Source organism: Tasmannia lanceolata, unplaced genomic scaffold (assembly GCF_043159265.1).
Source record: "Tasmannia lanceolata isolate RefF3 unplaced genomic scaffold, GAP_Taslan_0.1 ptg000013l, whole genome shotgun sequence".
Classification (NCBI taxonomy): domain Eukaryota; kingdom Viridiplantae; phylum Streptophyta; class Magnoliopsida; order Canellales; family Winteraceae; genus Tasmannia; species Tasmannia lanceolata.
Genome location: NW_027518690.1, coordinates 683,587 through 707,771, shown reverse-complemented (window position 1 = coordinate 707,771; position 24,185 = coordinate 683,587). Strand labels below are relative to the sequence as shown.

The window sequence follows — 24,185 nt, the reverse complement described above, 5'->3', positions numbered from 1 at the left end:
TTTTCAATGCTCCCCTCACTCCCACCCGCATTTCAAGTCTCTCCCTCTCAGCCAATCTCTCACAAGTGGCCCAACTAATATTCCATGGAATATTTTTGTAGAGTTGCCAAACATTCCCTAAATTCTTTTGTTAGGATTTTGACTCTGGTTGCTTGTAAATGGATGTTCGAAAGTAAAAACCACCGTTTGTGCATATTCAAATAAACAAGTACTTTTCCAAAGGTCTAAAGATGGGACCCATCACAAATCAAGAGTTATTGATGCTAAAAAGACGCCCGTTTTAGACGACTTTAAGCCGTTGATTCTTTCTTTGCACACATTAATCTAACGGGTAGGATAATACGCCCTCTATATACATATTTCCATGTCATCAATTGATATACTCAATGCCTCTCCTTCCCTTAACTCAAAGCTCCCACACACCTTTGAATTATCTTCATCTTCCCAAATTGATATCTCTAGACCTTGAAACCCACCATTTTCCGGTAGTTTTACGTCGTTTTCCGGCAATCTAGTGATCAATGTAGCATCGACGGCCATGCCCGCATTTGTGGCAACGCTTTGTACCGACGTGGGCGACATGTCGGCTTGATAAAACATCGGAACACTCATAGGGAAATTCAAATTCTCTATAGATGATGGGCCCCGCAAATAGAACATGGCAGTGTCGTGGGCCACCGCCGCGGCCTCAGGGGCGGAGTAAGATCCCAACCACAGGCGGGTCCGGCTGCCTTGGAGCCGAATTTCCGACACCCATTTCCCCCATTTCCGGCGGCGTACTCCTTTGTACTTCCTCTCACTTATTCTACCGCTCATTTTCTCCGTCGACCGGAATCCGACAAGTCCGACAAGTGGGTCAGATTTTTGGGTGAGTGTTGGGAAATGAGAGATGGGTTGGGAGGATTGCATGTGAGTTTATATAGGTTGAAGAATGGAAACGTCAGCCTTAGAGGGGAGGCTAGATTTGATGTCAAAAGGGTTGACCAGTAGAAAAGTTTGACTAGGGTTTAGACCTGGTTCAATGTATTATTTTTTTTGCAAGGTCAAAACTGATTCGAGAATGCAAGTGGTGAAATTAAAAGATAACACTAGTTTTGACTTTGAAATTTTTATTTGTTGATTGATTGGGAAAATGTGATGTTTCCAATAATCTTTTTGTAATTTTCTTCACATAAACGATTAACAGGATTCAACAGAAAAGTACAAGTGGGTTCACCTGTTCGGATGATCTGAACCATTCATTTATCAGTTCCCAACATCCATAGGCCATGCCTCAAAAGCTTTCTCATTGGAAAGTTTAAAAAATTAGAGTATATAAACCTCCGCGAATTGAAAGATTAGGATCGTCCTATAAATGTACATTTTTATAGCTGTATATTAAATAAAGGAGAGTGATAAATCAACTCCCCAAATTGATAAATCGACTCCCCATGTGTCTATCTATCTCCTCATAGCAGAGAGAGATAGACACATGGGGAGTCGATTTATCACTGCCCTATTCTACTAAATTTCTTTATAGCTATTAACTCCATTCTATGTGTAAATTTCTACATAGCTATTAAATATCTCAGAAAAGTAAATTTATTTGTAGTTAAATCTCATAAAGTTTAAGCTCAGGCTTTATGTTTTATGTTCTAAAAATTCAAATTTGCCGAAACTTACCAGTGGAGAGAGAGAGAGAGAGATTTTATACGCTGTGTGCGTGAAGTTTAGTATTCTTCGAAAAGTACAATGGGCCCACTTCCTAGGATGATACAAACAGTTCATTTGTTGGACTTAGTAAATTTTGGATACAAGAGTTTGTTTAGGAGAGCTGAATCGCATATTTTCCTATATTACAATGGCTGTATATAGAGAATACATGGACTTAAGAGATCTTATCTCAACAGACTCAACGTTACATTATCCCAGGAGATTTTATCTCGACAGATTTAACAAAAAAGATAAACATGATGGATACATGAGGATAACTTTGTGGTTTTCTTTTAAGTGATTTCTCAATGCGGGACTTTTGCAAAGAGAGTCACGTGGAATTGAAAACGGTAATAGCGGTAATAGGACTAGAAAGTAAATAGGTAGGGATTTGCTAGGGTCCATCGCTAAAGGCATTTCGCCGCTGGACTGTTGCTTTCAGACTAGCCACCTCGTGCATGGAGACAAGAGCTTTGTCTCCATTCACAAGGTGGGTGGTCTGACATGCGACAGACCAGCCGCGAGATGCCTTTTGCGATAGACACTAGCAATTCCCATGTTGAGAAAATCCGCCAGGCAATCCGATTCGATCGTGCACAAATTAAACGGAAAAGTAAAATAAACAAACAAGCCACAAGATGAATACCAAGATTTTTCGTGGTTCGGCCAAGCCTACTCCACGGGCGAGAAATACGATCTTCCACTATGAGAAAAACAATATACAAGGATTACAATGGATTAATCTCAAACCCACAAACCCGCAACCGTTTCCTTGCTTCTCAAACCCAAGACCGTACACCGAGAGAAACCCGAGAAAAAACCCACAAGAGAATACCCGAGAAAATGCCAACAAAAAACCCAAGAGGAAAACCCTCTTCTTTCACCTCTCTTTTTCTTACCTCTCTTTTTCTCACTATCTATGCCTACACGAGAAAAAATCTCATTTTATACTTAGGTTTGTCTGAAACCTAAAAGCCAAGCTTTCCTCTTTTGGCTTTTACCTTCCCACCCAAGAAACCCACGGTGGGTGGGAAATATGGCAACTTTCCCAACAATCTCCACCTTTGGCTTATTTCCCAGCCACCCGAAGATTCTCTGATGATGTCGCCACCGGCCCGTTGTCACCGCGAAACCCATCATCGACCTTCAGAAGTACCAGCTACACACCCTCAAATCAATCCTAGTTCTGACTCCTTCTGATTCGATCAACACGGCCAATGCACGTGTGTAGCTGCTAACTCGTTGCCTCACCTAATCAACCTTGGAGAGGGATCTCAATCCATCCTCCCCAACGCAAGTACTGTCACCCTCTCACCATCGTCCGCAACTTGGAAACTTGTCTCTGCACCAACTGCGAAAGAGACCCTAAACGTGTATGCGCTACCGCTCCGTTTCCAACTAGCCATCGAGATCATATGAACACTAGTCACCGTGTCCCCAACCAGACAATGCAATCCACCACACTTCTCGCCTTTCATCAGAACCATACAGCCGCATGTGATTTCCATGGCTCCACCTGCAGCTGAAATCCTGCAACCCCTGGAGTCCAACCGGCCAAGAGATACTAGATTCTTTCGCATCTTTGGGACATACGCCACACCACGCAAAGTACGAACCACTCCATCAAACATTTTGATCTTTACCGTTCCAACTCCCGTGACGTCACAAGTAGACCCGTCACCCAAGGACACTACACCCGCCCTTGTCTCATGGAACGTATCAAAATATTTCCTCCTGGAGCATACATGAACAGAGCAACCTGAATTTAGAATCCACTCATTATGAGAAGTGTGATTACCTGAGGAGACTGTGAGAATGTCTCCAAACACTTCGCCCTGCTCATCCGTTACCGCCACCGCGATATTCGTAGCACCATTGTCCACCTGGTCAGCTCACTTCGGACAATCCCGCTTGATCTGGTCATATTCCCTGCAATGGTAACACTGTACACTCTTTCCACCGACCCTGGATCTTGACCTTCCTTTTCCTGATCCCCTGTTAGACGACCTTCCTCTTTAATTCCCACCATGAACAACCAACCCCTACTCTTCATTCCCATTAAGAACATGTTTCTTTCGCATCTCATTCGATAAAAGCGACGCCGTGACTTCCTCTAACTTTATTGTATCCTTACCATACAACAAAGTCGTCACCAGGTTGTCATACGAATCAGGAAGTGAAGTAAGAAGCAAAAGGGCCTTGTCTTCTTCCTTTAACTTTTCATCAACCTTGTGGAGTTGATCCACAAGCCTGTTGAACACCGTAATGTGTTCCAGAAGATCCCCGCCTTCCTGCATCTTCAGCTCGTACAATTGCCGCTTCAGATACAACCAGTTGGCCAAGCTTTTTGACATATAAAGCTTTTCCAACTTCTCCCATAATTTAGGCGCATCTTCCTCTTCCATAACGTTAAACATAACGCTATTTGCAAGACATAGTCGAATCGTGCTGACCGCCTTCGACTCTATATCTTCCCACTCGGCACCCGTCATCTTCTCTGGCTTTCCATCCTTTCCCTTCAACGCCTTAGCCAAGCTTGTTGAACTAGGATGTCCTTCACCCTCATTTGCCATAGAGTGAAACTGCCCTTTCCGTCAAATTTGTCGATGTTGAACTAGGTAGAACTCGATTTTACCGCCATCTTAAATTACTCTGCTCTTCACGGTGGAGCGCTCCACCTCGAATGAGAATCTTTCTTGGACAATCTTTCTACTCCCAAAGATCACTCTAACTGCGATCCAACCACAACACCCACGATCACTCCACCCGGCCTCGACGGTCGCTCCATCTGAGCTTTGATACCACTTGTTGAGAAAACCCGCCGGGCAATCCGATCCGATCGTATACAAATTAAACGAAAAAGTAAAATAAACAAACAAGCCACAAGATGAACACTAAGATTTTACGTGGTTCGGCCAAGCCTACTCCACGGGCGAGAAACACGATCCTCCACTATGAGAAAAACAATATACAAGGATTACAATGGATTAATCTCAAACCCACAAACCTGCAACCCTTTCCTTGCTTCTCAAACCCAAGACCGTACACCGATAAAAACCCGAGAAAAACCCCACAAGAGAATACCTGAGAAAACGCCAAGAGAAAACCCAAGAAGAAAACCCTCTTCTTTCACCTCTTTTTTTCTCACCTCTCTTTTTTCTCACTCTCTTTGGCTCACACGCCCACACGAGAAAAAATCTCGTTTTATACTTAGGTTTGCTTAAAACCTAAAAGCCAAGCTTTCCTCTTTTGGCTTTTACCTTCCCACCCAAGAAACCCATGGTGGGTGGGAAATATGGTAACTTTCCCAACATCCCAAATAGGTAATACCCCTCAAATCATTTCCATATGATGATCCTAACCCTTAGATTAAGTGGGCCCACTGTACTTTTTGAAAAGCAGTGGACTTCACACGCATGCAGCATATAAAATCTCTCTTTATAGACTACAGTCTATGATAAAGGTTGACAGAGGAAGAGGAAGAGAGAGAGAAAGGGAGGGAGGGAGAGATTTTTTTCATTATAGAGTTGGGGTTCTAATAATTAATATTGTTCGTGACCACTGTAAACTGAAATTACCAAGTAATTATATGCGGAACTTACCTCCAGCCATGACGATTAGAAGATGAAATTGTGAATTCTCTCTAATCGTTTGTTGAAATCACGAACTCCGCTGCTCCGGGAACAAGGAAAGAATGTTCTTCTAATCTGAAGAAGACTAGGGCTCAATTGATGGAATGGCAGGCACGAGTTTTATCTCAGATTAGATGGAAACTTAAGCTATGAACCTTGCTTGTCCTCCTATCAAGATCAACACATATTCATAGAAATTGGGAGTGCACGTTTTTGCATCCCACAACAACACTAAATTTGCATGTTGTTGTGGGATGAACTTTGTGTGTCCTCCCATTAAGATCAACACAGATTCATAGAAATTGGGAGTGCACGTTTTTGCATCCCACAACAACACTAAATTGAGTTTCCTCCAAATTAAAAACACTTGGGATTTATACTTTAAACTCCCTTTGCAAATACAATTCTAGTGGATAAACCATCTAGAAGAAATTCCAAAAATGATTTCTTAAGTGTGGGTCCCAATGTGGGCCACACCAAATAAATGCCAACAGCCGCATTTTATATAAGATATTGGAGTGTATTAATTATCATAGATGTACCTTCCATGACCGTCGCCCTTAACCCCTAGGCATGCACTTCCTCCATCCAACCCGTTGTCCGTTGTCCTTGTTCTGGTTATGTTTTTGGTCCATTGGGCTTTATACCTTTCTGTTTGGAAAGAAGAAAATTTTGCAACCTCATACCAGGTTTCCCTTCCTGATTTTTCCACTGGAGTTGTTACCATTACCACGTCAGAATCTATGGTTGATGCAACCACCACAACATATTTCACTGATGAAATTGAAGAACGTTCCCTATGTACCTACCTACATACACTATGTACTCATATGCAGTGAGTGCTTTGATCAGTATTAATCTTCACATATATGTAATTTGAACAACATTTCCTAATGAGGTACTTTCTTATATCTTATGTCACTAGTTTTTGTATTAAGTAACAGAAATAGGAGAGTAAATTAAACTGTTAAACAATGATGGTTCATAGTCTCATCAATAAGATATCAGAGATTATAAATTTATCGAGAATTAATGTTTAAAGCCCTAACTGTACGCTTAAAATTTATTATAAAGGTGGGTAAAGAGACAGATTCATGAGAGAGAGATTTTCTTATTAAGACTTAACATCTATTATCAGGTCGGCAGAGAGAGAATGAGTTTCGTATTTAGACTTAAAATCTATTATCAGGTCGGTGGAGAGAGACAGAGAGACAGACTTTCAAGGCATTTCAATGAACCCTACTTTGACCAAGACATTGAAAAGTCTCTCAATTTCTAACCTCAAGTTATATCCCTACAAGACTATTATAGTATTATTACTACCACACGTTGACAACTTTCTCAGAGAAATTATATGGTGGCAGCCCGTGAAGTCCTGTGCAGGGGTACATCCCTTTGCCATTTGATCCAACAGTAGCCTCATCAAAGTGGGCTGCAGTCGGATCAAATATCAAGGGTGGTACCACGTGCACGGTACTTCCCGCTCGGACACCATATAAAATCTCACTTCCTCAAATAAATAACACTCTCTCTCAAATTATATTCTCTTTTCTATGGTTTGTGGCCCTATAGTCCAGCATTTTTCAAAAAGTACTGCACGGTCCACTCCACAGGATGATCCGAACTATCCATTTGGAGGGGCCCCAACGTAAATAGATTGGGCCCCATAAATCATTTGCAAGGATGATCCTAAATTCCTAACCCTATAATCTATAGAGGTTCCTATATGGAAATGATTTCTGGGGCACAACCTATTGATGTTGTGAACCAATAAATAGACGGTTTGGATCATCCTAGAGAGTGGGCCGTACAGTACTTTTTGAAAAATACAGGACTATACAGCCGCAAACCATATAAAATCTCCTAAAGTTATAGGTTAAGGTCTTGTTTTGATTGCAAGAAAAACATTTCCGCCAGAAAATTTCATCTTTGGGAAATATTTTGTTTCCACTATTTAGAGGGAAATGGTATATTTTTGGTTAATTTAGAAGGATAAAATTTGAATAGTGGTGGTTCAAATTATCTATTTTCGTGTGTAAAAAAGAGTGGCAGTGATGAAAGTAGGAGAGATGAGATGTTGTTACCTTCCTGATCGGCCTCGTCGGTGGTCTTCAAAAGACAATAAAAATTGTCAATGGTTGACATTAAATGGCCAAAAAGTCCATTGATTTATATGGTCTAAGGAGTTTTTGTAAGGTGTTCACATGTACATGTACATGCATGTGAACACCTATATTGTATTGTCCCTCTATATATATATAGATGAGAGCGTTAAGATCTTCCCATGGAGATAATTTTTGAGACAAGGCCCATTAACATTGGGGTGGGGCCCAACAAATGAATGGTTTGGGTCATCCAATAATATGGGCACCACAGTTTTTTTAAACATAAATTTGACTCATGTTTCGACTCTGCATTTTTCTTTTCTTTCATTCGACTAGTTGAGAGCAGTAGAGCACGTGCATTGTACCTGGGACTATTTCAAATAAAATATTTATTAATTTTTAATGTAAAATTACATCCAATTCTCTATATACAAGAAAAAATATTCTCTATATACATTTATTTAAAAGTTAGAATGTTGAATTATATTACAGAAAAAGAGAAAAAATTTAATTCTATACATCCAAAGAATTGGACCTTAGTTGTTTTAATTTAATTATGAATGTGATGCATGCTGATAAGTCTGAATAAACAACAAGTTCGACTAGCAAGAGTCTTGGTGAGTGGGAAAAGACAAACTAAAGGGTGAAAAACTGAAAATGCTGGAAAAGGGGGTGGAAGTATCATATCTTAGAAACTTTCAATTAATGGTTTGAGCCTTTGAGGGAGGGAGAATGAGAGCTTTGAGAAATTGAGGAACATTGTGGGAGAAAAAGAGAGAGGGAGCATGAGAAATTTAAGAGAGATTGAGGAGCAGTGTGGGAGAGAGAGAAGAGGTTAAAAGTGTGGGTTTTTATCAACAGTAAGACCCAAATATGACCTGTTTCGATCACCAGAAAATGTTTCATATTCAGCGGTCAGATCTCACTACTCCATGAATGTTTCGTGTTCATGGAGTAGTGAATTCTGACTGTTGTATCATCAGGGTATCAGATTAGGCAACTAAGCTAGATTTAGTGGTTAGGTTAGATTAGGAATATATCCTTATACTTTCTAATCATCCTAATCTCTTTCTATGTTTAGTTCGTTCGAGTGTTCTATGTAAACACATTAGGGCTATGTTTACCACGGTATCACCATGAACTTGAAACTTCTACTTGCATTCATGTGAACAAACATGGTACTGAGTTCAAACTAAGCAAATGGGGAGCCCAAAAGATTTGGTGTCCATAACAAAAAGTTTGCCAGGAAGGAAAAAAAACAGGAAACCATAGACAATAGAAAGGAGTCTAAAATTTTTAGAAACATGTTCTGTCAAAACCAACAGTTTACTCAATGCTGACTTTCAGGTGCCCAAATTGATTGATCATTGAACCAAAATAAACTTCTCTAGATCATTGATAGCCACCCAATTCAGCTTTCCCTCATCCAAGGATCTTCGTAACCATTCTGGTAAAAAATAGAGGAAGCAATCACAGGAGTGATTTCAAATATTTCATTTAGATCATCATAAGCTTTGACATAAAAGAAGGATAATCATAAGCTCCTGTGAACATATCAGATAAAACATGAAGCTCATGGGAACTGAATTTTCTGATCACTGTGGCTGGGATGGAGACTTATGTGCCTGAAATGGTCGTAATTAGGGTTTCAATGCGCCATAAGTTTTAAAATGTTTGCAAACTAACTACTTCTAAAAGGGTAAGAACAAGGTATTGAAAATCAAACTGGAACATTAGAATTGCAATAGTGCAGGATAGAATTAAATCGCGGAATATAACTGCTCAGGAAATTTTAAGGCATTTCTAGCTTTATTTATAAAATATGAGAAAATTTAAAAGAAAAACTCCTAAATATAGATCCAAATCAACCATATTTTTACATTCCACATCAAATATTAGTCAGACTATAATATTTCATGGCATTCCTTTCCAGTCACAAACTCGAAACCAATAATACGGGGCATCAACGTCGATGGACATATGAAAGAAGTTTATCTTAGTGTTACCTATGAGACCATTGCATCAAACCTTCAAAGTACAATATAAAACTAACTTAAAAACCATTAATAATCAGAATACCGTACAGCATTCTATTTGTCAGGGGATAATATGATTAATGCTCATTTCTACTGAAAAATATTCAAGTTGAGTCACAAAACTGTTTTCAATGGAATTCAAATCCGTCCATGAGATATTGTGAACTGCAAAACATAGTAATTTAAAAGAATTGGTAAGACTCTTAGATTCGATTAAGATTTGGGACTAATTTTTTAGGAAAGATTATCTAACTCTAAATCCACAATTTGATAGGCACTAGGCACTAAATACAACAACTAAACAAAAAATGTCATAGTAAGGCAAACTATAGTATGATGTTTCTGTTGGAAGTTAGTAGACGGACATCTAAGATAACAAAGTACTTGAAATCCAAATCAGAAGTTACATGAATAGGACCCCCCAAACATTCTAATGCACCAAATGAAATGGATTAGCGACATGGTATTGACGAAGGACAACAACGAACACATAGAAAGGACTGATAGCTTCAACTGTGCAAAGTGCCACTAAAGAGGAAAAGACAAATACTATAATGTTGTAAGCTTAGAACCACCGCCATCATCAAAACAATAAAGGCCTCCACATTCATGCCATCCACCAATCCTCTTCTTCATCTTTAGATTATGGAAAACAAAAAAAGGATGGACAAAATGTTATTGAACAATTCAGAAACTTAATGAGTTTACTGACAAATATTAAATTAAAGGAAAATTTAGGAACATGTAAGACAGATGATGAAGAAAGGGAGGAAGTTCGTTGAGCAGTTCCTATACCAGAAACACGGGATGTATTACCATCTGCAAGGGTCACACGCTAAGTAGAAGACAAAGAACGTAATTTGGAATACACAGCTGGATTGCCAGTCATATGATCGGATGCTCCCAAGTCAATGACCAAAGGGTTAGAAGAGGAGAAGACGCAAGCTATAGAGGTAGCTGATTGTGGAGCACTATACAAGGCTTCTCCATTATCTCACTGGTATACAGCTATGGAACAGATAAACCTAAAGACTGAGAGGTGACACTATCATCTGTATACACTGCATGATCAGAAAAGCTCTGCCTCAATTCCCCCTGACTCAGTACGACTACCCTGATTACCACCACATCCAACACTCCAAAACAACATCGCCAATAGAGCTTGTCACAAGATTCAAAACAACATGCCAGACGTGTTGTCAATCTCTTATCACCAGATAGGGATGAGAAAATACGAGGACTTGAACCATGCTGGAAAGAATATGGAACATACCTTGTGGTTCGTATAAACCACCGCAGAAAATAAAACTAGGAAATCGTAGATTGTGATCAGCACTTAGGGATTTTTTATTCACCGCAGGTTTGTTTAAAAGGAAAGGGAGAATAGGAAAACAAAAAGAAAGAAGCCCCAGATTGTTAGCTCTGATAACATTTTATAATCTAGGGTTCGATCGAGAAGAAGAAAGAAGAGAAATGGGAATCGTGAGAGAAGAGAAGATCACATAAATGTCATCACAGAAACATCCCTACATACTATAATGTATTTCAACAATTTTTAAGTATTCTATTAAATTTGCTTGGGTTTGAAACTCTGAATATCTTCATGATGTTGTTACAAAACTCTGCTAATTGCTCTAAGAGAGCAGTCAAATTCTTGAATTCCTTCTATCTATTCCATCTCTTATAAAAGCCAAAGAAATATTTCAACTTAAAAACATGGCATAGAGACCCAAGCTAGCTTGATTGTTAGGGCACAACAACTGACATGAAACTGTTTCTATCCATGAGTCCAAGCTTACTGAGATAAAATTTCTTTAATATATTCTTTGACTAGAGAAAGCGAGCAAAGGGGCTTACCACTTCGTAGCTCAAGGAATCTTTTTTTACTTCAGCAGCACCTTTCTGGAAAAAGTAGATGAATGTCTAGAAGGAATTGAAAGCGTTTGAAGCTGAGTAAAGGAAGTCCAAGAAGCCTGTTCCCTTGAGAAGGCCTTTGCCAGTCAAGAGCTCGAAATCTAACAACAACAGGAAGCCAATTATAGCCGCCTTCCCATTTATCAATTCATTCTTTGCCGTGAAACCAAAGCCCTCCTGATCCTCATCAATTACCATTCTTACCTGAAATCCATCAAGGTAACAGGTAAACAGAGAATCGAGAAAACAAGTGCAGTGCCTTCTGGAAATTTGAATTGTTCAGTTAACAAAAAACACAATGATGTCACAGTAGATTGTTGATACTTTTGGCAAAATGATTAAGATAAAGAATGTTTAAAAATATGTCTTAGATAAAGAAAAGAGCCCATACCTCATCCACATTGACATCTGATGCAGTCACACCAGGTTGTGCTCTCCCGCTAAAGACAATCTCAGCGGACACTCCAGACTCGACATCTCTCCCGGTGCTAATGTAAATGTTCTCTTCATCTGTTTTCACGGGATAAACAAAAAGTGACCGCAAAGCAGGTGTGAGGACCCTCAGCACAGGGTTTTTTGGGTACCATTCCTTGATTGCCCCAGTCCTAAGATCAAATGTACTATCTGTTGTGGGGCAAACTATGCATCCTTCCTGCACATAATTTTACCAGTTCATAAGCCAGCTTACCAAAACAATTCATTTTACATGCGTGTAAAAGCAAATGCAAGGAAGGATGTCATCTAAGAAGAAAAAAAATAGATAAAAACTTGGAATCAAATCAGAAATCGCTTTTATGATATGAAACTAACCAATATTATAAAAAGTTGGAGCAGTATACTCTGCTAATCTATTATAAGATTGGAGATTCGATTTGGTAAACCAAGTTGACTCCGATCAGTTCCAAGTTAATCAGTAAGTTTCTGAACATTAATTTGGGTCTGACATGAGTGCCAACTGATAGAAATGCAGGTTGAAATAAGACACACAAAAAAAAAATGGTACACCAAGGGTTGGCACTAGGGTTGGGAGTTGGGGGTGGTTAGTTTCTTCAAAAGACAGGGAAGTGAAAAGGATGGCCTCCAGCTACCGTTAATCCATAAACCATGGTAGCACCCCAAGCTCCTTCAAAACAAACAGGCCTGTAAATTAATTAGCATTCAGATATTTGGGGTATGTGTCAAATTTTCTCATCTGGGGTTCAAGTACTTTGTAACTTTTGTGGATGACTTCCATGATGACCTGCCTATTTCTTATGAAAGATAGTACTGAATTGTTCTCTATTTTTCAAATCTTTTATGCCGAAATTCAAACTCGATTTAATTCTCATGTGTTCATTTGGAGATTAGATAATGCCAAAGAATATACATCTCCTGTTTCTAGTTTTCAATCATTTTTTAACCAATCATTTTTGAACCAACATGGCATTATTCATTAGAATTCATGTGTATACATACCACAACAAAATGATGTGGCTGAACGTTAAAAAAGACACCTTGATATGGTCAGTGTGCTACGATGATCCATATGAATGTACCCAAAATCTGTTGGAGTGATGTTAATCTTATGTCTTGCTCCTTGATTAATTGTTTACCTTCATATATTCTTGGTGGAACATCACCTCATTGCATTCTATTTCTTACCGTTCGTAAGCTGCCTTTGACTCCACTTGTTTTATGGGTGTGTATGTTTTGTTCATCAGTTGTATCCTGGTCATGATAAACTTGATCTTCAGACTACTAAATGTGTTTTTATATGGTATTTGCTTACTTAAAAGGGGTTATAAGTGTTATAGTCCAAGTCTTCATAAGTATCTTGTTTCTGCTATTGTGTCCCTTTTTAGTCTCCGCCTTCTTTTCGGGAGCAAGATCCTATCTTGACAAGTCCACTTTTTCTGAAATTCCTTTACTGGTTGTTCCGAAGTTGGCTTCTGAAGTTTTGCCACAACATGAACAACGACAATATTTGCAGGTCTATGTTTGGTGCTCTAAATACGCAGAAGCCGTGCCACATTTCACAAATCCATCATCTTCTTCTCTATTCGTCTTCTCATTATTTCCCTGAGCTTGTTATTTTTGTGGCTGATGATTTACCGTTTGGTCCCATTTCACCTTTGTCTCTTATTCTTACTTGTCTGATTCTCTGTTGGTTGTGTCTATCCGTAACTCTATGACTGAGGTATTTACTTATCCTGGATAAATGGAAAGCAATGGAAGAAAAAAATTGGCTACTCTGAAATCCAATGGTACTTAAGGCTAGGTTTCTCTTCCTAAGGATAAAACAGTTGTCAGTTGTCATTGGGTATTTGCTATTAAATATTTTTTGAATGTTCCATTGAACAGCTCAAAGCTCGTCTTGTTGCCAAGGTTACTGACTATTCAAAGACATTTTCCCCTTTGCTAAGATCCCATTTTTTTCGTGAAATAATTTCAGTGCTGCTAATTGAGATTGTCCCCTATCAGCTGAATGTGAAAAATGGCTTCTTACATGGGGAATTGAAAGAAGAGGTGCATATGGAGAAACCTCCTGGGCTTTTCGCCCGAGGAGGGTACGGCAGAGTTTGCAGTTTGAGGAAGGCAATTTATGGGTTGAAGCAATCACCCCGTGTGTTATTTGGAAGGTTTATTGATAAAGTTATGAGATTTGGTCTTGTGCTTTGTGGAGTTGATCATATAGTATATTGAGTCGAAAGTCAGAGGTTGAATGTATCGTTGATGGGGACAAATTTTTGAATAATTTATACAAGTTGCAACAGCTTGTCAGTCCTGAGTATAAAGGTTCTGTCAATGACAAATAAGAGAAATTTTCTGAGACTTAAAACATTTGCTGACTACATTTTACCAGGTAGAACCCTAAATTTTATACTCTAAAATCAGAACAAAAGCAAAACAAGAATCCTAAAAAAGCAATTACCCACAGAGATTACTATTTTGAACCAAAACATGAAAGCAGCAAAGGAAAACGTCAAAAAACCAAGAACTAGTCTAAAAATCCAACTGTTGAGAAGATAATTGGAAAGATCAGAAATCGAACCGGCGTCAATTTTGCATTGAAAAGCCCTTCACTGTAAGCTCCTTCAGCAGGAGAGCGATTTTCAATTGCCAAAACCTCATTTTTATACCAAAGAAGCAGAATCGATTCCCCATCCTGAATAATAACGCGCCTTTCTCCCTTGGGCAATGCTGCTAATGGCACTACCGGAACCCAATTCCTCCCATCTGATGGAGATTGTTCAGCTACAGAGAACTCCGTTGCTTTACAGGAAATCTTTTTTCCAGTGTTTTTTGAGACGTGAAGGTTGCTGGCCGGAAAATGGACAGAAAAGTGTTTTCCGGCAGAGATTTGACGGTGGAGTGGAAGGATTTTTCGACAATGGGGAGGGTTTGAGGTGGAGAGGACTGATGCAGAGAATTTATACGGTGTTGCCATGGGAGATTGAGAGAAGAAATCAAAACCCTAACCCTAACCCTAGATCGAGGAGAGAGAGAGAAATTAGAGAATGGGAGAAGATTTCTGTCCATGGCCACAAGATGCGGATAATGAGAAAGTATGGTCCGGAAAAGTGCAACCATGCGGGTACCATTTATAGGTCTTGGGTCTGTGGGGCCCACTCGATCACATTAATTCCCCTTATTTTATTTTGGTAGTAGCATTCTCAGTTTATTAAACACTTCCCTAGATCATAATGTGTTGGAATTGTTCCAACCTTCAATGAATAATCAGAGAAGCTTAAAATGAATATAAGATTATGGTTCGAAGCTTATTCTAAGCTAATTTGATCTTGTTCACTGTGTAAACTATTTACAACACCCACTCTAGTAGCTCAGGGTCTGCTCCAGTGAGATAAGTCACCCTACTACGTGTGTAAAGGCAATGCCTAAGGTAGTAAGAGATGTCTAATCTCAAACCCACCCAACGAATATTTAAGATCTAGAATGATTTAGAATGTCATATCTCTATCTCGTTGGTCGTTACCCCTTAGGGCTCCTTAGGAAGGATTGTATGGTCTTCGGCCGGTAGATTCTTCATATTGCCAATGAGGAGTTGCAGAGTATCCGTCACATTTTTCATCTGTCGCGATAAGTTGTTGAACTGCTCCATGGTAGGTCCGGCCGGCAACGTCACGGCGGACAACGTCGGAGATTTGTCAACTTGGGGAAGCTGGTTTCCTCCCATTGGAGGGACTCAAGTGGAGCCGGAAGTTTGATTAGCCTGGCTTCTAGCGACGATATTGCTTGGATTCGGGTTTGTGGTGTTCCTCATCTTAGAATTTGAAGATTCTCACAGTCGGCGCCAATTTGATGATGCCGAGATCTGGTTCAAGGGTTGATGGATGGTGGAGCTCCAATCTGTTCTTAATTTGTGCTCGTAGAAAACGTGTTAGGGTCCTGGAGTGTGGACTCCAGGATATCACTCCGACGCTCAAGTTAAAAATCGGCACACATGAGAACCAAGCAATGAAACTAGAAAGCTAGGAAGATGATGGGAAGATGCGTACCTTTGACTCTGAGAGCATGGGGTCTCTTTTAATAAGGAGGAGTCCAAGGCAGTTTATGAGACTTTCCCTGGTAGGAGTCTTTACTTATTGGTCGATTTTCCTTGGAGTTAGTTCCATACTTATCTCGATAAGTACCAAGTTTCCTCATGGGAATTTGTTTATATACTAACTATCTTCAATCCGGACTTTCCTTTTTGGAGCGCCTTCAGAGAGTGGAGAATTTTTTTAGAATTTTCAGAATTTTTTAGTCATTGAGTATTTTTCAACAAAAAAATTATTTTGCATAATTCTCTTTTCCCAAGACCCGAACAACCATACCAAGTAAAGCTAAACCATTGATTTGTGTAGCCATTTTATCTTAAGATGTCCTATTCGCATCGGTCCAAGATCATTCGGCTTGCCTCATCATGGTCTAAAAGATCAACGGCATATATTTCACACTCATGTCCCCTTGTGGGGGCCAAAGCTGATCGTACGGCTAATCTAGACCCTAGTGGTATGAGACCATACAGTGGTTCCCACCTCTTTGAATGATCTAAACCATTCATCTATTGCTCTCCTGATGGACAAAGCCTCCGAAATCTTCTCCACGACTCACGCTCCAGATGCCAAATGGATGGCTCAAAACGATCAAATAATAATGCTATGGAAGCTTGCAGGAATCGAAGGGCTAGGATCATCCTATTAACCAAAATTTTTGGGCACGAACTTATCTACGGTGGAGATAAACTAATGATCAGTTTAGATCATCCAAATAGGTGGGCCCTACTGTTGGTAGTCATCATCAAGTAGAGCCCACCATGATATAAATTTAACCGTTCGATGATCCTAACCGTTTGATCGTTACAAATAATGAGGTTTCGTGCTCCATTTCCCTTATTAGCTGTTGCCAGCTTGCTGACAGTTTTTAAACAGCTAATAATAACAGGTTTAAAACCAAAAAAGAAGAGTGTGGATATCAAATCGAGGGGGCGGTTATATCAATGAAGTATGCGGAGGGTCCGGTCTAAATAACGGAGCCTCGTAGATCCGTTATTCGCGGTTGTCGTACATGATACCGTTTCATCCTGTCAACATGCTGTTCGACTTGCTGTAGCCAGTCAATTATGCGGGTCCCACATACGACCCGGGCCCAATGCTCCGAGGCAGGCGAAATATCTCTATTTCAAGTATTTTAGACGGCCGTATGGATCGCCTTCGTGAGATCCGAATTTTGTGATCAAGACATGGCAAAAAAATCTGATGGATAGTCACTATCCGAAATCCTTTTACTAAAATACTTTCAAAATATTTCTTATATTAATACTTAAAGGAGGGGTATTTTCATAAAAATGAACTAAATATTACTTAGCTTACAACTTTCCACTTTCTCCCTTTTCTAGGTATCTTTTTTTCTTCCTATCCTCAATCGATTTTTCTTCCTGTAAACTTGCCACTCACCTTCAACAAGGATTAGTTACTCAAAAGTTTTATTGTCGCGCCCCTCGAACATTGGAGTTCTTTTCAACAATAAATCCTATTCTTCATCAAAATCATGGATTATTATTAGATAAGTGACTAATTCTTTTTTGAATTAAGGAAGTTTTGGAGTTCATTTCAAATGAAGAAGGCTGAGGTTTTTGTTGTTTTGTAAGTAGGACCTACTAGGACACTCCAATGGACGGTCCGATTTGAAATGGACCATGACCGGGACACAAGAAGTAGGATCCGAAGAACACTTCGAATCCGATCCGACCGATATGTGATTTGAACGGATCGTGACTAAGACATAGGTGGATCCGATCCGAAGTGGATCCGTTGACACCCCTAACGGCCGGGAAAACCTGCTCAAAATGACCAAACTACCCTTCTTTATAAGTTTTTATATCGAAGGACTTGCATGAAGTGTAGCAAAAACAATATGGTGGGGCCCACATTATTGGGTGATCTAAACCGTTCATTTGTTGATCCCCAATGTAGGTAGGTCGTGATAGGGAAAAAAAATAATTCTCCATAGGATGATCATGACGCTCATATTTGGGATAAATTTTTAGAAAAATTATATATTTGCCCTCTCTTCTTCCTCTTACCCACCCCATTGTAGTGTAACCAGCTTACATATCAAAAAAAGGACTTACATGAAGTGTGGCAAAAAAAATATAGCGGGGCCTACATTACTGGTTGATCTATACCGTTCATTTGTTGATGCGCAAAGTAAATAGGTCTTGCTGCCGAAAACATTCTCCATAGGATGATCCTGCCGAAAAGTAAATAGCGGGGCCTACATTACTGGTTGATCTAAACCGTTCATTTATTCGTACCATTTTCTTCCTCCAGGCCATCCCGAGTAGTCATAACTCATAAATACATTAGAGGGGGTTGCCTACGGAGAAAAGGGGGTGAATATACCACTTCCCTAGATTGTTTTGTTCTATTTTTAATGGAAAAGTAGAGAAATGATAACATTCAACATTTCATACTATAACTCTGTAATGAGTTTTTATATGGTGTCCATGTTTATATTTCAAACTTTTTTAGCATGAGTCCTCTAAATGGACATTTAAATAAATAATAAAAAGGCAAACAATTAAATAATAAAAAGGCAATGATCCACACTCAATAAAAGAAACTACATTAATTTAAGGGCATTTTTGTTGGCAACCATGAAATCAATCTCGGTAAATACTCTGTAAATAAGGATCCTATGAATTTTTTTTTTTCTACCAAACATTTTCGTTTGGATTGTAGGAATTGTCTGAAAACGTTGAGAACAAATATTTTTAAAAATTTCTACCTTTTTTACACACATTAACGATCATTTGAAGCAACCATATTCAATTTTTTTTTATCAGTGGGCCTTGATCAAGGTTTAAAATTTCGGTTTCGGTACCGGTTTTGGACCCTGAAATTTTGAAATTTCGGTCGAAATCTGGTACAAAAATCGAAACCAATATTTTATTCAATATTAAATTTCGGTGAAATATTAATTTAATTTAAAAAAAAACAGATTTTTTAGGTCAAATTTAGGAAAAACGGAAATTTCGACCGAAATTTAAAACCATGGCTTTGACATACCTCTGAATTAACCATGACCATATTATTTCCCTCCAAATTGAGGAAAGAAGAAGATTTTCCAATGTTTTTCTTGCAATCCAAAAATGGCTTTAAAAAACTGATTTTTTCAAGGATAGATAAACCCGTCTTTTTTAATGTAAAATTGATATATTATATGGTGTAAGCCTGTATTGTCCAGTATTTTTAAAAAAGTACTGTACGAATGATCAAAACCATCCATTTGATGGGCCACAACGTTACTACGTTATCCCCAAAAAATCATTTCCATAGGAAGATCCTAGGCATCTGATCTATCGAAGAGCCACATTTATGAAAATACCTATAGATTGGAGGGTTGGGATCATCCTTAGAAATGATTTTTTGGGCACATGACAATTTAGATACTTTCTGAAAAATACTGGACAATAGGGGCTTACACCATATATGGTTAAGGGTGTTTTGGTCATTAAGCAGGGTATTCTCGTCAATTGACAAAAATTATGCTACTCCCGTAATTATCGCAAAGAATGTGGAGGATGTAGTAATTTCCCAACTACAAAAACACAACTACTATAAACTCAGCCTCGGATACTTTCCGAACCTCTCCTGCGTATCCGAACCTTTAGGCTCGGAAATTACAGCTGGAGACAGCCTGTAAACAACCCAAACCATCTTTTTTCTCTTCCTGGTTTTGTTTTGCAGCTCCTCTCTCATCTTTCCCTCTATTGTTCGTCCTTTCCTCTGTTTTTTTTTTCTTTCTAGGGTTTGAATCATACTCAGAATCTTTCACAATCTCGGTTGAATCTTTCCAGATCGAGAATCTCCGTTCTCAGAGCTTCCGTTTGATCTCTCTTCAGTTGAATTTTGATATTTTTTTGGCGGGATAGAGTAAAAAATTAGGGTTTCTCTGTTTGGAGGCGTGTGGATCGTGGCTTCGAGAAGGAATGCCCTTCATTTCACGGATTTTTAGGTATTTTCGTGCTTTTCTCTTTGTTTTGGCTTTGATTGACGGAAAAACAATGCTGGAATCTTTATAATTTTTGGATTTTTTGTTTTTTCTCTTATTTTTGTTGTTGTTGTGTGGCCTTTCATGCGATTTATAGAAGGAATGCCTGTCATTTTATGGATTTCTAGATATTTACCTGCTTTTCTCTTTGTTTTGTCTTTGATTGACGGAAAACAGTGCCGGAATCTTTATATTTTTGGGAGTTATTGAATTTTTCTTTGTTTTCTGTATTTTTGTTGCCTTAACTGTGATTTATGGAGGAATTTTAGAGATTTTTGGAAGCTTTTGTTTTTTTAGGACGAAAACGGTTGACAAGTGGGAAATTTCGTGCTCTTTTTTATTATTTGTATGTTTTTGAAATAAAGTGCGAGTTTAGGTTTGTGATTATGAAGATAAGGAAACTTTTTCTTTTTTTTTTTGTTGAAGAAATTTGTTTTTTTTTTCAACAACCTGAAATGCTCGAAATGCCTATTACAATCAAGTAAAGTTTTTTTTCCCCTGAAATATTTTGTTTTGTTGTCTTTCGTGCGATTTATGGTAGGATTTTAGAGATTTTTTGAAGCTTTTGTGTTTTCTAGGACGAAAACGGTTGATGAAGTGGAAAATTTCTTGCTCTTTTATATTATTATTGCGTGTTATTGAAATAAAGTACGTGTTTTGTGGGAATGTGTCTTGTTTGTGGGTATTGAAGGAAATGTGTTCTGTACTTCTGTGACGGAAATGGGTTTGAACGTGTTTTGATTTTGTGATGGATTGCTGGAATTAAGTTCAGAGGTTCTTCCGAATTTTGTTTTCTTGAGGGTTGAATATATACTGATTCTGACTTCACGATTAGGAAAAAATGGGCTTTTTTTTATACCACGACCGGTTTTGAGTTTCAGAAAAACAGTTTGGAGATGTTTGGAAATCTTTTTTATGCTACTTTTGGGGTTTAGGTGTAGAAGTACGTGAACTTTGACGCAAAATTTGGCCTTTTTGGTAGACTGTCCATTTACACGATGAACTAGACTCTACGTGAACATGCTTTGAACATTTTGGGGTTTTTGCTACTTGCTATTATGATGCTTTTTATTCTAGCAGGAGAAGATTCTTTATTGAATAAGGAAATTTTGGGTTTTTTTTTTTGTTGAACTGGAGTAAGACTGGGCGACTGGCTTTGAGTTTATGATTAGAAATAATAGAGATTAAATGGAAATGATGCCTGCTTTGAGTTTGAGCAAAGCTTAAGGTTCCATGGAAATTGCCAATGTCTCTTGTAGAATAACTGTAATTTGATCGTTAACTTGTGATTTATATGAAATTTATCATTTTCTTTCTTTCCTCTATTTTAAAAGATTTGTGTTTTGTGAACTGCTAATGCATTCACTATGTCTGGCTTTTGAGGAGATGTTGCTAACTGGTAAGATTGTTCTTTTTATTGCTATTTCTGAATAATTTTTTTAAGATTCACAGACATTTGTGATGTTGGAGGGTCATTTGTGATGTTTCCTAGGAATTCACAATTCAGTTTCTTTGGTTGTTGACAGTGATGTTGGAGGGACATTTGTGATGTGTCCTAGGAATTCAGTTTCTTTTGTTGTTGACAGTGAAGCATGGTTTAAATCACAAGATGCCCCATGGTTTTGGCTTTTGTTGCCGTTACTGTCATGTTAGTTCTCATTAATTTTCTATATTTATTGGAATTTTTGATGTTTTATGATGGAATTCGTTGAATGAGTCTACTCTTTGGGGGCAGAAGTATGCCCTTGTAATATATCCTTTTCGTGTAACAGTTATAATTCATCTTCAATCTGCAGTTTTCTTTTGCTTTCAGAGAAATTTATGTGGGTGCTTTTGAGTTTGGCATGGTTGTATGTACTGTATATTGACTAGATCCATTTTATTAATACTGGGTATTCTTGCTCTGTGATTTTTAGAGTTGCATTATTTACGGGCTATGCTGGGTTTATTTCTTTGAATTAACATATTTTATTTTTTGATTCATGCATTAAATTTCAACATTGTTATCGTTTGAAACTTTGAATATTAATAAATGTATTGTTGAAATGTTTTCTTGAGGATTAATGCGATCTTCTTTTGGTCCTAGTAAAAAGTGCATGATAATGCATTTCTGATTGATCTGTGTCTTAATGTTTCTTGTAGGCAGGCTGAAATGTGATGCTGGAGAAGATTTTGATTGTTGTTGTTTGGCTCCTAGAATCTAGTCAAACCTGCAGTGCTTGTTTTTATCTCAAGTCTTCTGGGTTCGTGGAGAGCTGTCTCATCCTAAAATAATTTGAAGAATTTGGTTTATACTTTCTGTAATTCGAGGAGAACACATCCACGGGCATCGGAGGGCCCTTTCCGTATCCATGCTGGCTGAGAGCATGCGTGGAATCTGTGATTCGGGTAATGCCCCTGACCAGACTAGCCGCCGATGCATTCGGTGTGGTGACAATCTGTCTAGTCTCTTTCTTGGTACTGCTTAGCTTGTTCTGCATATGCTATTCACTGTACTTCCGCTCTCGAACCCGGAGACAAGGTTTTCTTCAACTTAGTTATTTTAACGGCCCTTGGATTATCCGAATCGTTCTCGTCTTAATCATCATTTGGTGGGGTTTGGGCGAGATCATTCGCCTAAGTTTGCTGAAAGAAGGGAGAGGAAGGGCTCTACATGCCCTTAGCCAGAAATGGCAAGAAGATCTTTGCAAGTTTTACATCCTTTCAAATCTAGGGTTTGCAGAGCCAAGTCTGTTTCTCACTATCATACTTCTCCTTCACGCATCCTTGCGGCGGAGAAGAAACTTGGGGGCTTTAAACCAGTACCGGACCAGCAAGACATTTGGTTATATACTCCTCTTTTGCTTCCCAGTATTCATCACTCAGCTTGTCCTTGTTTTAATTGGACCCAAGCTCAATAATGAAAAGAGTCACACCGCGAAGTTGCCAAAGTACTTTACAAGAACAAGCATTTCTTCGGTTACCGATGGTCATAGTAAGATTGCCCTCTGTACCTACCCCTTACTAAGTACGATTCTTCTCGGACTCTTCTCTACTCTCTTAATTTGCTACTTCTTATTCCTGGGAAAGCGAATGTTATCCTTGGTGATCAATAAGGGATTGCGAAGGAGAGTATACTTGCTGATCATCTCTGTTATCACTTTCCTTCCCTTTCGGGTTATTTTCCTGTGTCTTTCCGTGTTCTCTCGGCCAGGGTACGTAGCATTTGAAGCCCTTGTGTTCCTAGCTTTTCTCATGCTGTTATCTTGCGCAACAGTGGCAATCGGCATACTAGTATATTGCCCCATTGCAGATTCCTTAGCTGTGGGGAGCCTTCGGCAATTGGGAGACACAGGAGCAACACCCCCCTTAAATGATAATGACACTTCTTCGTTAATAGCCAACCAGGGCCTTCTTGAGACAGCTTCGAATACCAGCGTAGAAAGAAACTCGTATGGGTTGATGACGGGTGGCTCCATCTCTTTTCGAACAATGATCAAAGACGACGATGCTGCTTCTGCCCCGGACTCCCCAGCGCTTCCAGGCCAGCCTGTGATCATCCCTCTTCAAGATGTTTCCCATTACTAAGATGTAGCAATTTTCTTGTTATGATCAGTTTTGTGGAAGTAAAGCGAAAGTTTATGTAAAGGGGTCTAGTTACAATTTAAATAAGGATTTGCTTGTTCATAGGCATTAGGAAGCTATATTCTTAACTCTCTATTATGAGAGGGACCCATTTCGCTCCTCTCTGTTTTGCTTATAATTAGTTGTTTTCCTTGAGCCCTTTACAGGTTCTTAAGCAGGTAAAGGCCCTTTTGAAGGGGAAATGGTTTTTTCCCCTTTCTGGTAAGCGCTTTCGCCTACTTGGAGGGCACCCAATTCTCCTTCGTTTAGTTGTTTCTCAGCTCATTTACGAATTGGGCAGTTTGTGAAATATCTGCACCCAATTCTCTCCGTTTGGTTGCCAGTTAAATTTTTGTCCAATTTTTGTCCAAGGAAGTTTTAGTAAAATTTTGGTCCCATCCCATGTTTGGTTGCCTTTTAGCACTAGGTTTTTTTTAATCCCACTCTTGTAATGATTGCTTGTGTGGTGAATTTTTTAATCCCACTTTTGTAATGATTGCCGTTTCATCCCATCCCAAAATAATCCCAGGAACCAAAAATAAGCTTGAGAAGAATTTTTTTCTCCCCAAAAGTTCAAGCAACCAAACAAAGTTTTTGTTTTTCCACAATAGTCCGGTCAACCAAACATGGGATTTTTATTTTACCGGATACTTCTAGTACTTTTTTTT

The 24,185-nt window shown here is 38.8% G+C and overlaps 3 protein-coding genes across 4 annotated transcripts; 1 reads left to right on the top strand and 2 right to left on the bottom strand.

Annotated features, from left to right (window-relative positions):
• Positions 1-348: 348 nt before the first annotated feature.
• LOC143890561 (ethylene-responsive transcription factor ERF019-like) lies at positions 349-816 on the bottom strand. The gene has a single exon (XM_077395284.1). It carries the CDS (start codon positions 814-816, stop codon positions 349-351), a length of 468 nt encoding a protein of 155 aa, XP_077251399.1.
• A 7,750-nt stretch (positions 817-8,566) lies between these two features.
• LOC143889406 (Rieske (2Fe-2S) domain-containing protein) lies at positions 8,567-14,929 on the bottom strand. Of its 2 annotated transcripts, none has more exons than XM_077393593.1 (4): positions 14,411-14,929; positions 11,771-12,031; positions 11,323-11,583; positions 8,567-8,876 (listed from the first exon to the last, which is right to left on the bottom strand). In XM_077393593.1, exons 1-3 carry the CDS (start codon positions 14,804-14,806, stop codon positions 11,389-11,391), a joined length of 852 nt encoding a protein of 283 aa, XP_077249708.1. In that variant the 5' UTR covers positions 14,807-14,929; the 3' UTR covers positions 8,567-8,876; positions 11,323-11,388. The 2 variants fall into 2 exon arrangements, with proteins under 2 accessions (XP_077249708.1, XP_077249709.1); XM_077393594.1 differs by lacking the exon at positions 8,567-8,876 and adding an exon at positions 8,883-9,054.
• A 4,663-nt stretch (positions 14,930-19,592) lies between these two features.
• Positions 19,593-23,640, top strand: LOC143889405 (uncharacterized). Its single transcript, XM_077393592.1, has 2 exons — positions 19,593-19,878; positions 22,057-23,640. Exon 2 carries the CDS (start codon positions 22,306-22,308, stop codon positions 23,479-23,481), a length of 1,176 nt encoding a protein of 391 aa, XP_077249707.1. The 5' UTR covers positions 19,593-19,878; positions 22,057-22,305; the 3' UTR covers positions 23,482-23,640.
• The last annotated feature ends 545 nt before the right edge of the window (positions 23,641-24,185 follow it).

Excerpts from the sequence above, each read along its gene's own strand:
- LOC143889405 (XM_077393592.1), top strand. The coding sequence starts at position 22,306 with ATGCCCCTGACCAGACTAGCCGCCGATGCATTCGGTGTGGTGACAATC.
- LOC143889406 (XM_077393593.1), bottom strand. The coding sequence starts at position 14,806 with ATGGCAACACCGTATAAATTCTCTGCATCAGTCCTCTCCACCTCAAAC. Across the intron at positions 12,032-14,410 it reads TCAATGCAAAATTGACGCCG|GAAGGATGCATAGTTTGCCC; the intron begins GTTCGATTTCTG and ends AATTATGTGCAG. Across the intron at positions 11,584-11,770 it reads CAGATGTCAATGTGGATGAG|GTAAGAATGGTAATTGATGA; the intron begins GTATGGGCTCTT and ends GATGGATTTCAG.
- LOC143890561 (XM_077395284.1), bottom strand. The coding sequence starts at position 816 with ATGAGCGGTAGAATAAGTGAGAGGAAGTACAAAGGAGTACGCCGCCGG.